This window comes from Parus major, chromosome 25LG1 (genome assembly GCF_001522545.3).
Source record: "Parus major isolate Abel chromosome 25LG1, Parus_major1.1, whole genome shotgun sequence".
NCBI lineage: Eukaryota > Metazoa > Chordata > Aves > Passeriformes > Paridae > Parus > Parus major.
Genome location: NC_031793.1, coordinates 72076 through 86226, shown reverse-complemented (window position 1 = coordinate 86226; position 14151 = coordinate 72076). Strand labels below are relative to the sequence as shown.

Sequence of the window (14151 nt, the reverse complement as noted above, 5' to 3'; positions counted from 1 at the left end):
GGGAAGGGAAGGGAAGGGAAGGGAAGGGAAGGGAAGGGAAGGGAAGGGAAGGGGCACGGACTGTTCAGATCCCGTGTTCCTCCCTCTCCCTGCCAGGACTGTAAGTACAACACACCGAGGCCACAGGAATTGTAAGCAGCACACCAAGGCTGGGCTGTGACACGGCATCAGCTGGCCAAAATAACTCCTGATGTGAAGCTGCTGAAGCTCAGGAACAACACCTGGGAATTTGGGATGAACAGGCAGCAGCGTCCTACAAAACTCCCCTGGACAAAACAGCAGAGCCTTGTCACCTGCACCTGTGGCAAGGTCACACAACAGGCTCAGCGTGGGAACTTCCACCTGTGCTTCACCTCCTGGGAACCCCTGTGTGTACAACAACCAACACAACCTTCCTCTGACACAACTCAGACCTGAAAATACCTGACATCGGACAATATCCTAAAGAGAATTTGTTCATCCAGTTAGGCCAGGTGTTTGTTCAAAAGGTTGTGGAGGTGAGGTGGATTTTCCACGTGGAATACGCTGAAATAAAGCACCACAAACATTCCCTGTGGATCCCAAAGATCCATTCTGGATGGGTTCCCTGATTATTCCAAGTCTCTGATCCAGCACCTCTCCACCACAAACCTAAACTGCTCTGGTTTTATAAATAAACAATCTTGGATGCACCAAAAGTTTTCCCCCCACCTGTGCCTTTCCTTTAATCTTCCATGATCATGGATTCAGGATCACCATTCAGCACCATGGCTAAAACCAAAACACCCCAAACACAACATACAAACTGACATGGATCTAAAACCCCCAAATCTGGCATTTCTCTTTGCTGGGGCTTTTTACCAGATGTGGTTTAAGTTTTCCAAGCGGTGTGGGGCTCTGGGAGCTCCTTGGGAATGAGCTGGATGCCAAGCCAAACATCAGCCTCACAAAACAGCCAGGTTCCAGGTGGGAATGCACTGCCTGGAAAGGATATCCCACACCTGAGGAATCACTCAAACCTCCTGGGGCAGGGAGCAGGCACAGCCTTCACCAAAAAGCATCTCCCCTTCCCTTGGGTTAGTCCTCACACAAACCCAGGTCAGATCATTCACTGCAGTGGAAAACATCTCAAAATTCCCAGAGCTGCACAGGTTCCCACACCCAATTCACTCCTCAGAGCCAAATTTAACCCTCTGAGTGACCCAGCACTTGGAATTTCTCTTTCCAACACAGCAGGAGAAGCAATCTCATGGCTCTGCTGCCTTCTCCACACTCCACTCACCACCTCAAGTAATTTCAGTACCAGCAAAAAGAATTATCAATTTGTCAAAGATCCAGCTGCTTCCAACTGCCCTTAAAATAAAGAAGGAAAAAATAAACCCCCCAAATCAAGAGAAGAACCCTGTCCATACACAGGTGTGCAGAGCAGGAGGTGGCAGAAGGCATCAGAGCAGGAGTATCCCATGGGAAGGAGCAAGATGAGAGCCAGGAATGTGAGGAGGGATTATTCAGTCCTGGCAGCTGGTTCTTGCTCTGTGAAATATTAGTCGCAAGTGGCTTTGGACAGTGATTTAAACTTCAAGGGAGAATGTAGGCAAGAAGGGGAGGGAGAAGCAGCTCAGGCTTCCTTCACACACTGGAAGCAGGCAGGAGCACAAGCCACATTTGCCCTTTGCAGCTTCTCTTTCCTTTTCCTTAATATTATGCAAATGACAAGTTCCTGTTCCTGCTCCTCCTGTTCCAGTTTTGCTCGAGGCTGTCAGATGCATTTCCCAACTATGAATAAATCCAAAATTTCTAGGTTTGGTCTCAGGCATCCCCAGCATCAACCCCAGCTGTTCTGAGGTGTTGCAAGAGGGCTCAAGGCAGTGACTGAAAGCTCTGTGGTAGCAGAGATTGTCAAATAACCAAAATGGAGTTACAAAAGGAATAGGAAACGTTTTTTTAAATGGAAATATTACTCACAACAGTAACAGCAACAGGTGGTCTGAACCAAACCAACCAAACTTCAAACCAAACAGAAACACGGCTTTGAAAAGATCAAAAATCCTGAGAAACTTTCCCTCACTTCTTTGGAAAATTAAAATTGTGTGGAAAAAGCTAAGGTCTTTGCATGAGAAAGCATCCTTAGCCTGTAAGAAGCAAGAGGAGTGTGTTGGGAGGAGGGACAGAGCGCTGTGGGTGGCTCTGGGGGAGATCCTGGGTCAGTCTGCAGGAACAGAGCCCTGAATGAGGGCAGGAGCAGGAATGGAACCCAGCACCGACCTCTGCAGAGCCAAATCCCTCCCTGCCCCCTGTCCCAGCAGGTCCAACAGAGCCAGCAAGGCCCAAGTTCCCTTACCTGACAGTGGCTTCTCCAGGGAAGGCAGGGGCTCCTTGCGGAGGGGCCGGCCGAGCGACGCGTCCTGCCCGCTGAACAGTCCGGGGCTCTCGGGTAACTTTTTACGCCCGTTGGTGCTGGCAGAGTTGGTGACTCTGCAGCTGCCTATTGCACTTGTGAAAAGGTTTGTGTGTTCATCGCTGCTGGCTGGCTCCGAGCTGGGAGTGAATCCCCCCAGGGACAGAGCTGGGGAGTTTTCAGAGCAGTCTATCTGCAGAGGTGTCTGCAACCCCAGCGCCAAGGAATTAGACTCCGAGGGCTCTCTCCTGACCCACTGCTCATCTCTGCTCAGCAAACCCTTGGAAGGTGACAGGTGAGGACAAGACATGTGGCACCTGTGTTTCTCTTTATGTTTGTACCTCTCGCCGACAGCCTCCTTCCCAAACCTGTAGCGCTTCAAGGACTCCAGAACGGTTCTGGAGGAGCTGTTGGCCGTGATGGTGTCCATGGAAACCTGCGGCTGCTCGGAAGAGCGATGCTCCCGGTGCTTGTGGCGGTGCCTGTGCTTGTGTTCCAGCATCCAGCCGTAGGCCATCTCGGGTGGGACGCTGGGGTACGTGCTCATGGACAGCAGAGGAGTCCTGCTCGTGGTGAGGAACGCTTCCTGGCGCAAGAGTTTATGCTTCTTCTTGTGGTATTTAGTGGGGTTGAGAAGCAGGTGGCCTGTATGCATGTAGGAAGGTGGGGGCAGGGGAGTGGTGAATGAAGGAGAGGGTGGAGGAGGGTAAAGAGTTGGAGGGTACCTTCCATAATAACCTAATCCTATGGGAGCAGCTGCCAGGGGAGAAGGGGAGTAAGGCATGCCATAGGAGGGGTAGAACCCGGTGCTGGACAGGGGAAAGCTCAGGCTATGCATGAAAGGCATTTCTGCCATCGCTTCTCGCATTTTTGGAGGCCTGCCTCTCTTTTTCTTTAAATCAGGTTTTCTAATGTAGTGCAAAGGATCTAAAGGAAAAGTAGGGTGGGTGTAGAAACTATTGAAATTTATCCTAAAAATGGTAGGCAGCAAGTCTCGGGGTATAAAATGGTGACTTCTGTGGGTTATTCTAATTTCACTTAATCGACTTATTAACTCCTCTAACTCAGCGAGGAAGTCGGGGTCCTGCCTCCCTCGGAGCTGGGGATACTTCTTTTTCCTTTTTCGCTTCTGCCTCTTCATCTTGTCGTAGCTGAGGTAATCGTGGCTGCGGCGCTTGCACTTGTGTTTGTGCTTTTCCTTCAGGTTGCTCAGCACGGTGGAAGTCTCGGGTGGGATGAGGGACACGTGGTCGAACGAGTGCCTTTTCTTCTTCTGCCCGCAGAACTTCTCGGCCCGGTCCGAAGTGCTGTTGTTGTCGGTGCCTATCCCGCTGTCGCTGGGGATGGTCTCGTCGCTGTGGGACTCGCTCACGGGGGAAGGGGTGGCCTCTTTCAGCGATGTCAGCTCGCTCAGGTGGGACGGGGAGTTGGGCAGCAGCGTGGGTGGTGACAACCTCCTCCTCCCCTTGGCTGCTTTCTTCATGGCGAGCGTCTGGACCACGCTGCCCTGCCTGGAGTGGAGGTGCAGGTAGGGCACCGAGCTGGGCTCGATGAACCCCGCGTCGCTGCTCACGGGGCTCTGCCCCCCGCTCACGGCCGAGGACTGCGAGCAAACCGGGGACGGGAGGATCTCGGAGGGATTGGCTGCCGAGGGCAGCAGGTGGGGAAGGACTTGTCCCAGGGACGTACCAGGAGCTTGCTGGGCAGACTTCTCCAGAACTGTCAGACTGGCAGCGCTGCTGGCTAAAATGCCATTCAGGACAGCTTTAGGTTTCCTCCCTCTCCTTTTTCCTATGTAAATCGTTCCTTTCTTGCTGACATTGATTTGCTGGCCTAGTTTTGAACCAAATGTGGCAGCAAGAGTTGACACGGTGTTGTGGAGCTTGGATTGCATCTTCCCTTTGGTATTTGGTTCCACTGTACTGGACAGAATCTGATTCAGAAGTTTCTTTCGCTTCAGAGTTTTCATTTTATTTATTTTTCGAATAATTGTTTTCATTAACTGTCCATTATTTCTCTTGGCAACTTTTCTGTCTGAGTCTACTTCCAAATCACTCATGCTACAAATACTGGGGCTCTGGACTTCTTCTGGCCCTCGGAGCTGGTCCTTCCTCTCAAAGAACTCCCCAGGTCGATGCTGATCACTTTCAGGCCCCATCTTATTTGAGTTCTCTGTTCCAACAAAAGGTGCCACAGACAGAATAGGAGGTTTCATTTTAATCGATGACCGGATCTGCCTTTTGGGTCTCCCTCTCTTTTTAGGAAAACCTTGTCCTGATAAGCTTTGCTTTAGGGAGGGAATTTCGACTTCAGGCTGCAAAATTGGAGGTTCTTGCTCTTCTTTTGACTGTACTGAGAAGACTTTTGATGCTGGGATCTTAAGAGTTCTTTTGGGGGGACCTTCGAGTTCTGGCATCTCCTTGGATTTAGGTCTTCCTCTCTTGGGTTTGTATATGTCAGGTAAGAAATCATCCGACATACACAAGCTGGAGGGTTGTTTGTGAGCACTGTAGAACTTCTGAGTTTGTTTGTCAGTCTCAGACAGCAGTGCCAGAGACTGTCCATTAGTTTCATTCAGCTTTGGCAACTGATGTTTGACAAATTCGTGCTCCACAAATGAGGAGGATCCGATGTTTTTCAGGAATTTGGCCTGCTCCAAATTACTGCTTGATAGTGCACTGTATGAAATGTTTTTAAAAAGCTCTGACCTTTCTAGTTCCAGACCCTTTGGAGGTCGGCACGCGCTTCTTGACACCACTTTAGTCCATCGTGGCTTCCTTCCTTTCCTTTTCTTTAAAGGTTTGGATTGCTGAGTGCTGCTCAGGTTTTTTGCTCCTTGGCAGGATTTCTCGGATGCAGCTATTGCACCGATCTTGAGGAACTGCTTGCTACCAAACAAGCTGGTGAAACTAACTACTGAAGGGGTGACAGTAGCGTGGATGCTCGTCTCAGCTGCCAAAATGGGCTTTTTCCCTGTGGGAGGACTTGTTCTTGAAGTTTCCACGTAAGATGCTTTTGAATCACTTAAGTCTTTCTCAGCACCTTTAAAATCGGTGCTGAGGCTGTGGTTCAATGTCCTGTTCAGGCTCAGGAGGGTGCTGCTGTCTGAGAATGCTGCTTTGCCCATCGGATCTGAAATGCCTTCCAAGAGCTCTGCCGTGGAACTTAAGTGCAATGAGTTGGACGCCAGCTGGGAGGAGGCTGTGGAGAGGCTCCTGCTCAGGGTGGGGACAGACACGGTGGGGGAAGGAGATGGGAGATTCCCCTCTCCCACTGCACTGAACGGGGACTTGGCTGTCGACACCTCCGAGGCACCTCCTGTCCTGAAGTCTGGTGAAGTGCAATAAACAGGAGGCTGCTTTTCGTGCTTAGACGTTTCATAAATCCCTTTCTCACTGGATGAGTAGGCATCCTGTGGAACACACATTCCTTCACTGAACATCTCTTTGCCTACATCAGCAATTTCTTTCCGAATTGAAAACTTGTCCAAGATACTTTCTTTGCTCTGTCTCATAATGTGCTTCTCAAAGGTTTTGCTGGTAGTATTTTCCTTCAGTAAATCCGCAGGCTCATGGCTTTCAAGGCTGCTGAGGTTTGAATTGCAAGGAAGCTTAAAGGGCTCTGAGGAGGGCACGAGGGAGTCTGCTTTCAGACTTCCAGAGTCCTTGCTAGCCAAACCAGCTGGAGTGCCAATCCCTGCTGGCTTCTTCCCACAGTCCTTGCTAACCAACCCCACGGGACTGCTAATTCCTGGCATCTTCCTCCCAGGGTCCTTGCTAACCGGTCCCATCGGGCTGCTAATCCCTGGTGTCTTCCTTCCAGAGTCTTTGTTAACCAGAACTGTGCTGCTCCCAGTCCCTGGCATCTTCCTCCCAGAATCCTTGTTAAGCAGACCTGTAGGGCTGTTTATTCCCAACAACTTCTTCCCAGCATCTTTGTTAACCAATCCTGCTGGAGTGCTGATCCCTACTGGCTTCTTGAGAGGCTCCTTGTTAGTCAGTGCAGTTGGAGTGCTGATCCCTGGAAGTTTCCTCCCCACATCTTTGCTGATCAATCCAACTGCAGAGCTGGTCACTGGCTGCTTCTTCACCGAATCCTTGTGGACTAATGTTGGAGTGCTGATCCCTGGAGGTCTCTTCCCAGAATCCTTGCTAACCAATCCAATTAAGGGGCTGATTGCTTGGGGCTTCTTCCCAGAGTCTTTATTAACCATTATGGCTGCACTGCCAATCCCTAATGGCTTCTTCCCTGAGTCCTTGTTCACCAACCCAACAGCAATCCCAGAGCCTGGCAGTTTCTTCACCAAATCTTTGTTAACCAGCCCACTCGCAGTTATGGCTCCTGGCAGCTTCTTCCCAGAGTCTTTCACCAAACCAGACGCAGCTCCATTTCCACTTCCAGGCTTCTTCTGCTTTGTCTTGGAAGACTTGGAAGGAGGACAGGTTGCAATAAGTTGAGCCAATTTTTCTGTGACAGTTTTTGCTCCATTAATTTCTGTTCTATCCTTTAAGTCAGAATTATGGCTACTGATAAGAGTCGGAGGAGATGACTTTATATAATCTGTCATTTCAGAATGCAGTGGGGAAACTTTCTTAGATAAAGGGGCTGTTTCTACTTGGTGACCTTCTTCCACGTGTAACTCAACTGCTGCAACTTCTCCAGCTTTCTTGTAAGACTTTGAAGGGTCCTAAGAGTTAATAAACAAAAAAAAAAACCTCTTTAGGAACAGAGTACAAAGTATCACTGAGTAACACAGTATCTTTTTATGTTTCAGTGATTAACACTTGCTCTGGTAACAGGGTCATGGTATAAACAGAGGCTTCATCATCCCATTAATATTAAACCAAACAATAGTAATATCAATAATTTAAATAATAAAATGTCATAATAAAATAAACACATTCAGCAAACAACAGTGATATTCATATTTAAAGCAATATTTTAAAAGAGTGGACATGCTGAGGCTTTCCTGATGTTAACTAAACCCAAACTCCCTCCCAGTCTGGAAATATAAACCATTTAATCTGTCCCCCAATTATTTTGAATATTCTCCAAAAATACTGTTGATGTTTATTAATAAAAATCCACTAACAACAAAGTGCTGGGCTATTTATAGTGTGAGAGCACTTGAAGAGCTCACATGGTGCTGAGCAGCAGCTGAGCAGTGCCCTGCAAGGCACTGTCACCCTGTCCCTGCACAGCCCTGCTGGCAGCTCAGTCGTGTCCCCACAGCCCCTGCAGCAACAGCTTCTCCCAGCACAACACTGACAGCCAGGGAAATCAGGGAAATCAAATAACTCTAATTATTCTGTTTGCATGGGGGTGGAGGGGAGGTGATAATGGAATAACTGAAACTCACACTTATTGCCAGTTCAGACCTAACCCAACTTGAAATTTATTCTGTAAAGGTTAAAATCAAAATTGCAATATCTATTACCTTCATAAATCCTATTGAGAACATCTCAATAAATTAATCTTTCATTCTGGAAGGACATTTTTTACATAGAGTGCCCAACACATCTCTGCAGTGCAGGGGATACTTTCACTCCAAGCACGGGCTGAGAATGGAAGGCTCTGACCCCTGATGAGATAATTCTGCCCATGGTTCTGATGTCCCCAGCATAAGAAGGACATGGAACTGTTGGAACAAGCCCAGAGGAAGCCATGAAGTTGTTGAAAGGACTGGAGCACTTTCCCTATGAAGAAAGGCTGGGAGAATTGGGAATGATTTGTGTGGTGACCTCAGAGCCCCTTGCAGGATGTGCAGGGGCTCCAGGAAAGCTGGAGAGGGACAATTCATCAGGAACTGAAGTGACAGGACAAGGTGGGATGGCTTCAAACTGATAGAGAAGGAATTTAGGTTGGATAAATCAAATAAATCCTTCCCTGTGAGGGTGGGGAGGCCCTGGCACAGAGAAGCTGGGGCTGCCCCTGGATCCCTGGAAGTGTCCAAGGCCAGGTTGGACAGGGCCTGGAACACCCTGGGATGGTGGAAGGTGCCCCTGCCATGGCAGGGCTGGGTTGGGATGGGCTTCAAGGTCCCTCCCAGCCCAAAGTCACTGTGATTCTGTGATTTCATTCCCAATTTAAAAACCTTCTGGGACCTACCAGAACACTAAAGACATCAATGCCACAGCTGTTCATCCCTTGCAATAAAAACTGCTCTGGCAATGGCCTGCCACTTCCTGCACTTGATTACAGTCAGCATTACCCTGATCCCAGAGCTGTACCTACAGCAAACACCTACACAGGCTGAAGGAAGGGACAGCCTGGATTCCTCCAGAACAGCCAGCTCTGCTGCTGATCATGAAGGATTTGTTCATTTGTGCATCAGGAGGCTGCAGCCTGGATCCAGCTGGACACTGCTGAGATGAGAAGCAGTTGTGTGGGTAATATGGGAGGCTCTGCAGTGACCCCCAGGCACCCCAAATCCAGGGCTGCTCCTTCCTGCAGGGATGGAGAAGGAGAGGGGGTTCTTTCTGCCTGGAAACTCCTGAGTCAGTGGGACACCACCCCGAGCCTGCACTCCTGGAATTCCCTGGGGCACGCTCTGAGTGCCAGAGGGTCACTAATGAGTATTAAAGCAAGCAGCCTTCAGAGAGCTGCAGCCTCCTTTCTATGGCCTGAAATTCTGACAAGAATGTGGAAGAAAAATCTCCTTTGTTCAGGGGATTTCAAAAAAATCCACCTAAATATTGACTTGGGAATTCAGCTCCTCAGCTCTGTATTTGCTCAGCCATCAGGGTATCCACACTCTTCTTCTTTCTTCTGCTCCTCCTGGGCCAAGTTCTGTGGTGCTCTCACACTGCCACTGCTGGGTATCCAACGTCTCTTGGCAGGCTCTGCTCACCTCTATTTCCAAACAAAGAGCTTGCAAGTTTGAGTAGACGCTTAAATAATAAATACATAACTAACAAAACCCTTCCAAACAGCAGCTTTGATCTGAGCAAGATGCCAGGATTCTGAAAACAAGACTTTAGCATCAAACACAGATCCTTTGAAAGCTGAAGGTGTGTGCCCTGGAAAGCTTTTTTCTCATCTAAGGGTGAGTGAGTTTCCCAAGCACACTGAAAATTATTTCAAAGAACATGAATAGCAAAACAGGAAGCATCTAGTGACACGTCAGACAAGATGTCAAAAAAGTCTGTAATTCTTTTCAGCGTTTTTAAACCCAAAATTCTTATATGGGATTTTTTTATTTTTTCCATAGATCTACTTAATAGCCAGCATGATTAACAGAAACATTTTGGAGGGAAATTTTTAAGGACAAAATTTCATCAAGTAACTTCCAATAGAAACATCTTGAGATGTTTCCTTTGAAGGAGGTTGCAGTGGCTGCAGAAACATTTAAAAAACTCCCAACATCAGCCACAGAGTCAAAGCTTCTTCTTGCATTCTGTATCATTAAAAATTTCAGATTTTTGGTTGAAGTGAATTGCTGCCACTAAGGAGGATCCCACTGGAAGAGTGAGAGTATTGCAGACAGGTACCAAAATTAAACTGCAGTCATGTACAGCCCCAAACTTCAGGAATAGAAAGGACATTTTCTGTGCAGTGGAAGAACTGGACTCCAGTGTTCATACACTGAGGGGATCAGGTAAATCAACTCCAGCCACATTTTAACTCTCCCAGCACAAACCCCTGCCCTGGACACCCTCTGGGAAACACTCCCAGGCCACTCCCTGGAACAAAGCCCAGAACACCCCCAGGGACCCCCTGAACACAGCCCCGAGTCCCCCCAGGACAAAGATGTCACACACATTGTCAGGACACACCCCCAGGGGTTCATGGAGACCCCCAGGACACCCTTCCTTCCCCTCAGACACACCTCCCAGACCCCAGGACACACAGCCACACCCTGGTCACACCCAGAGCCCCCAGGACACACCCCTGGACACATTCCCAGGACACCCTCTGGGATACACCCCCTGGGATACAGCCCTGGGATACACCCCTGGGATACACCCCTGGGATACACCCCCTAGGATACACCCCCTGGGGTACACCCCTGGGGTACAGCCCCTGAGATACACCCCTGGGATACAGCCCCTGAGATACACCCCTGGGATACAGCCCTGAGATACACCCCTGGGATACAGCCCTGGGATACAGCCCTGGGATACAGCCCCTGGGATACAGCCCCTGGGGTACAGGCCCTGGGATACAGCCCTGGGATACACCCCTGGGATACACCCCTGGGGTACACCCCTGGGATACAGCCCTGGGATACAGCCCTGGGATACACCCCCTGGGATACACCCCTGGGATACACCCCTGGGATACACCCCCTGGGATACACCCCTGGGATACACCCCTGGGATACAGCCCTGGGATACAGCCCCTGGGGTACACCCCCTGGGATACAGCCCTGGGATACAGCCCTGGGATACAGCCCTGGGATACACCCCTGGGATACACCTCTGGGATACACCCCTGGGGTACACCCCTGGGGTACAGCCCCTGGGATACACCCCCTGGGATACAGCCCCTGAGATACAGCCCTGGGATACACCCCAGAGATACAGCCCTGGGATACACCCCTGGGATACACCCCTGGGATACACCCCTGGGATACACCCCTGGGATACACCCCTGGGGTACACCCCTGGGATACAGCCCCTGGGGTACACCCCTGGGATACACCTCTGGGGTACACCCCTGGGATACACCCCCTGGGATACAGCCCCTGGGATACACCCCCTGAGATACAGCCCCTGGGGTACAGCCCCTGAGATACAGCCCTTGGGATACACCCCCGGGGTACACCCCTGGGGTACAGCCCTGGGATACAGCCCTGGGATACACCCCCTGAGATACAGCCCTGGGATACACCCCTGGGATACACCCCCTGGGATACACCCCCTGGGATACAGCCCCTGGGGTACAGCCCCTGAGATACACCCCTGGGGTACACCCCTGGGGTACACCCCTGGGATACACCCCCTGGGATACACCCCCATGGATACACCCCTGGGGTACAGCCCTGGGATACAGCCCTGGGATACACCCCCTGGGGTACACCTCTGGGGTACACCTCTGGGGTACAGCCCTGGGGTACACCCCTGGGATACACCCCCTGGGATACACCCCTGGGATACACCCCTGGGATACACCCCTGGGATACAGCCCTGGGATACACCCCTGGGATACACCCCTGGGATACAGCCCTGGGATACACCCCCTGGATACACCCCTGGGGTACACCCTGGGATACACCCCCATGGATACACCCCTGGGGTACACCCCTGGGATACACCCCTGGGATACACCCCTGGATACACCCCTGGGGTACACCCCCTGGGATACACCCCCAGGACACCCTGAACAGGACACAGCCCCACAGTGTTCCAGCCTGTGGCCATGGGGTCAGGCTGACATACAGCTCTCCTGTATGGACACACTCAGCCAGCTCCCCCTGGAATTCTCCAAACCCCCAGCTGGGAAGTGAGGAGCAGCCAGGACTGTCACCTGCAGAGGGGACAGGAAAGGTGCCCAACTTCCCTGGAATAACTCCCTGTGTCCACACAAGTGTTCTGTGGGATGGGAAACAGAGACCTGAAGTCGAGCCCAAGTGACAGAACATCCTTCAGAGCCTGCTCCCATGGATCTGTAAATGTGTCCCCAGCTCCAGGTGCTGCAAGCTGGGCTCACAGTCACTAAATTCACTAAATTTTCAGCACTAAATTCCCTCCTGAGCCCTGCTTCCCTCCCTGACTTGGACAAATGCACAGATGTATCAGAGAAGCACAAATCAGGTTTTAATCAGACAGATTTCTGAGGACTGTGGAGAAAGGAAAACAACATCACCATCTCCTGAGTGTTTCTTTCATCCTGCCTCACCTCCTGTCTCTACCTGCCTCAAACTTCCTCACTGCTGCCTCAATCTAATGGACAATGCCATAAAAAATAGACTAAAACAGTTTTCCTGGAATTCTGGGCCTTTTCAGCCCAAGTTTCAAGCCCTGCTCTACGTTCCTGTGGTGTCAGATGGAATGAAATGGCCCATCTGGGCACAAAGCTGTTCAAAAGGGTGAGATTACGTTGCATCAAAAAGCATTTTGTGCTTTAAAAACTGAAACATTTGTTCCTGTACAATCTTTAGTTCAACTGTCTGGTTTAAGAATCCATCCAATAATAGTATTGCCCAAAGCAATTGCATAAAACATGTTAAGTTTCTATAAAATTCATATTATTCTTAGTCTGACACTGAGCTGAACTCAAAGTTCTGTATCTCCTAACTGTGAACATACAGGTTTTCAACTTGCATCATTCATCTGAAGCATAATAATTCCAGGTTATTCTGATATAAACTATCAACAAGTTATAATCCATCACTGGAGACACAGGGAACAGCTGAACTCGATGTTAAAGGTCCTTTTCAACCTGAACAATTCTGTGATTCCAGAATCATCACAGGCACCAAAAACAGCAAAAAATCTGTATTCTAAAAAGGGCATCTGTTGTTCCACTACAGCACAGTCTCAGTTTATTACTGCTAGCCCATTATTTACTGTCATTATCTTTGGTATTTACTTGCAAAAAGCTCAAGAACAGGGCCCTGAGAACAGGGACATCTATCAAGTCTGGTGTCACACTTCTCAACTAAATCCAAATTACAAAACACAAGTTAGTCTCAGCTTCCAACACCTGAAGTAATTAGAAGGAATCAGCCTTTTAATAAAAATATTTGGTATTTCTCTTGAGAGCCACTGGAAAGGAATAAGGATTTTTTATGCACATACACAGATTTACCCATTATTGTTTTGGCTGTTGTACTTCAGGCCAATGCTCAGACTTTAATTCAAACAAGAATTCTGAAGAATCACAGGAATTGTTTTGTAGTTGTGGCATCAACATATTCTGTGTAATTCCCCAAATAAAAATGCTGTTTATTTTTCACCTCCAAGACTTTTTAGTCTTTTCTAAAAGCAAGTTTGAACTACCAGTAAAACAATGATTCTGTGGAATTAGTGTAAGACAAAAACTATGTCCTAGATCCTGCAGGAAATATTCTTGAGCTATCAAAAATAAAATAAAATAAAAAAAAAATAAAGCAATTCTTCAGCTTTTTAACTTTTTTGCTTGAAACTTTTTCAGCTGGTGGCTGTGATTTCATCAGAGAAGTTCTCTGCATGACCAAAGGCAAAAGGAAGAGCTCCAGAATCCTGCACTCAGCATTTTTACCCAGGAATAAGGAGATGGAGCAGGAGGGCGAGTCCCAACCTGCTGCCCTGTGTTACCACTGAGTGAGAGTTACACAGACTGCTGCTGTCACTTCTTGCTTTTTATGTGCTAAACCTTCAGTGCTGCACCTCTGCCAGCACAGCTGAACCTTTCCTACCCACCATCCTCTGAACTAACAGGGGAAAAATGTCTATTTTTGTTCAAGGCTCAGGTTTTTGGGCTTTGCCCAGCAATGTCTGCCTGCCCCAGGACATTTTTTGAAAGAATTAAATCCGTACTTGGTGTCAAAAAGCAAACTGAACACTGCTTGGCTATTTCAGTAATTTTGTTTCTTGTAACACCTGGGAATCTCAGTCATTTCTGGGATTCCCTTTATTGCTCTATGATTTTCTCCTCAGAAAAAATATTTATTAACTTTTATGTCTACATGTTTCTGGAGGACAAATTGTAAATATACGAGGAAAATGTTGCCCAGGGAAGTGGTGGAATTACCATCCCTGGAAGTGTTCAAAAAGGTGTGGATGTGGCAGCTGGGGTCAGGAACAGCTGGATTGTGTGAGCTGGGGAACAGCTGGATTGTGTGAGCTGGG

At 48.9% G+C, this 14151-nt stretch overlaps 1 protein-coding gene across 3 annotated transcripts in view; it reads right to left on the bottom strand.

Annotated features, from left to right (window-relative positions):
• Nucleotides 1-14151, bottom strand: part of ASH1L (ASH1 like histone lysine methyltransferase) — a 60231-nt gene that overhangs the window by 34290 nt on the left and 11790 nt on the right. For all 3 annotated transcript variants that reach the window (XM_033519731.1, XM_015650095.3, XM_015650096.3), the window contains exon 3: nt 2321-7064. In XM_033519731.1, coding sequence (XP_033375622.1) covers nt 2321-7064 — 4744 coding nt within the window. The remainder of the gene's footprint in view (nt 1-2320; nt 7065-14151) is intronic.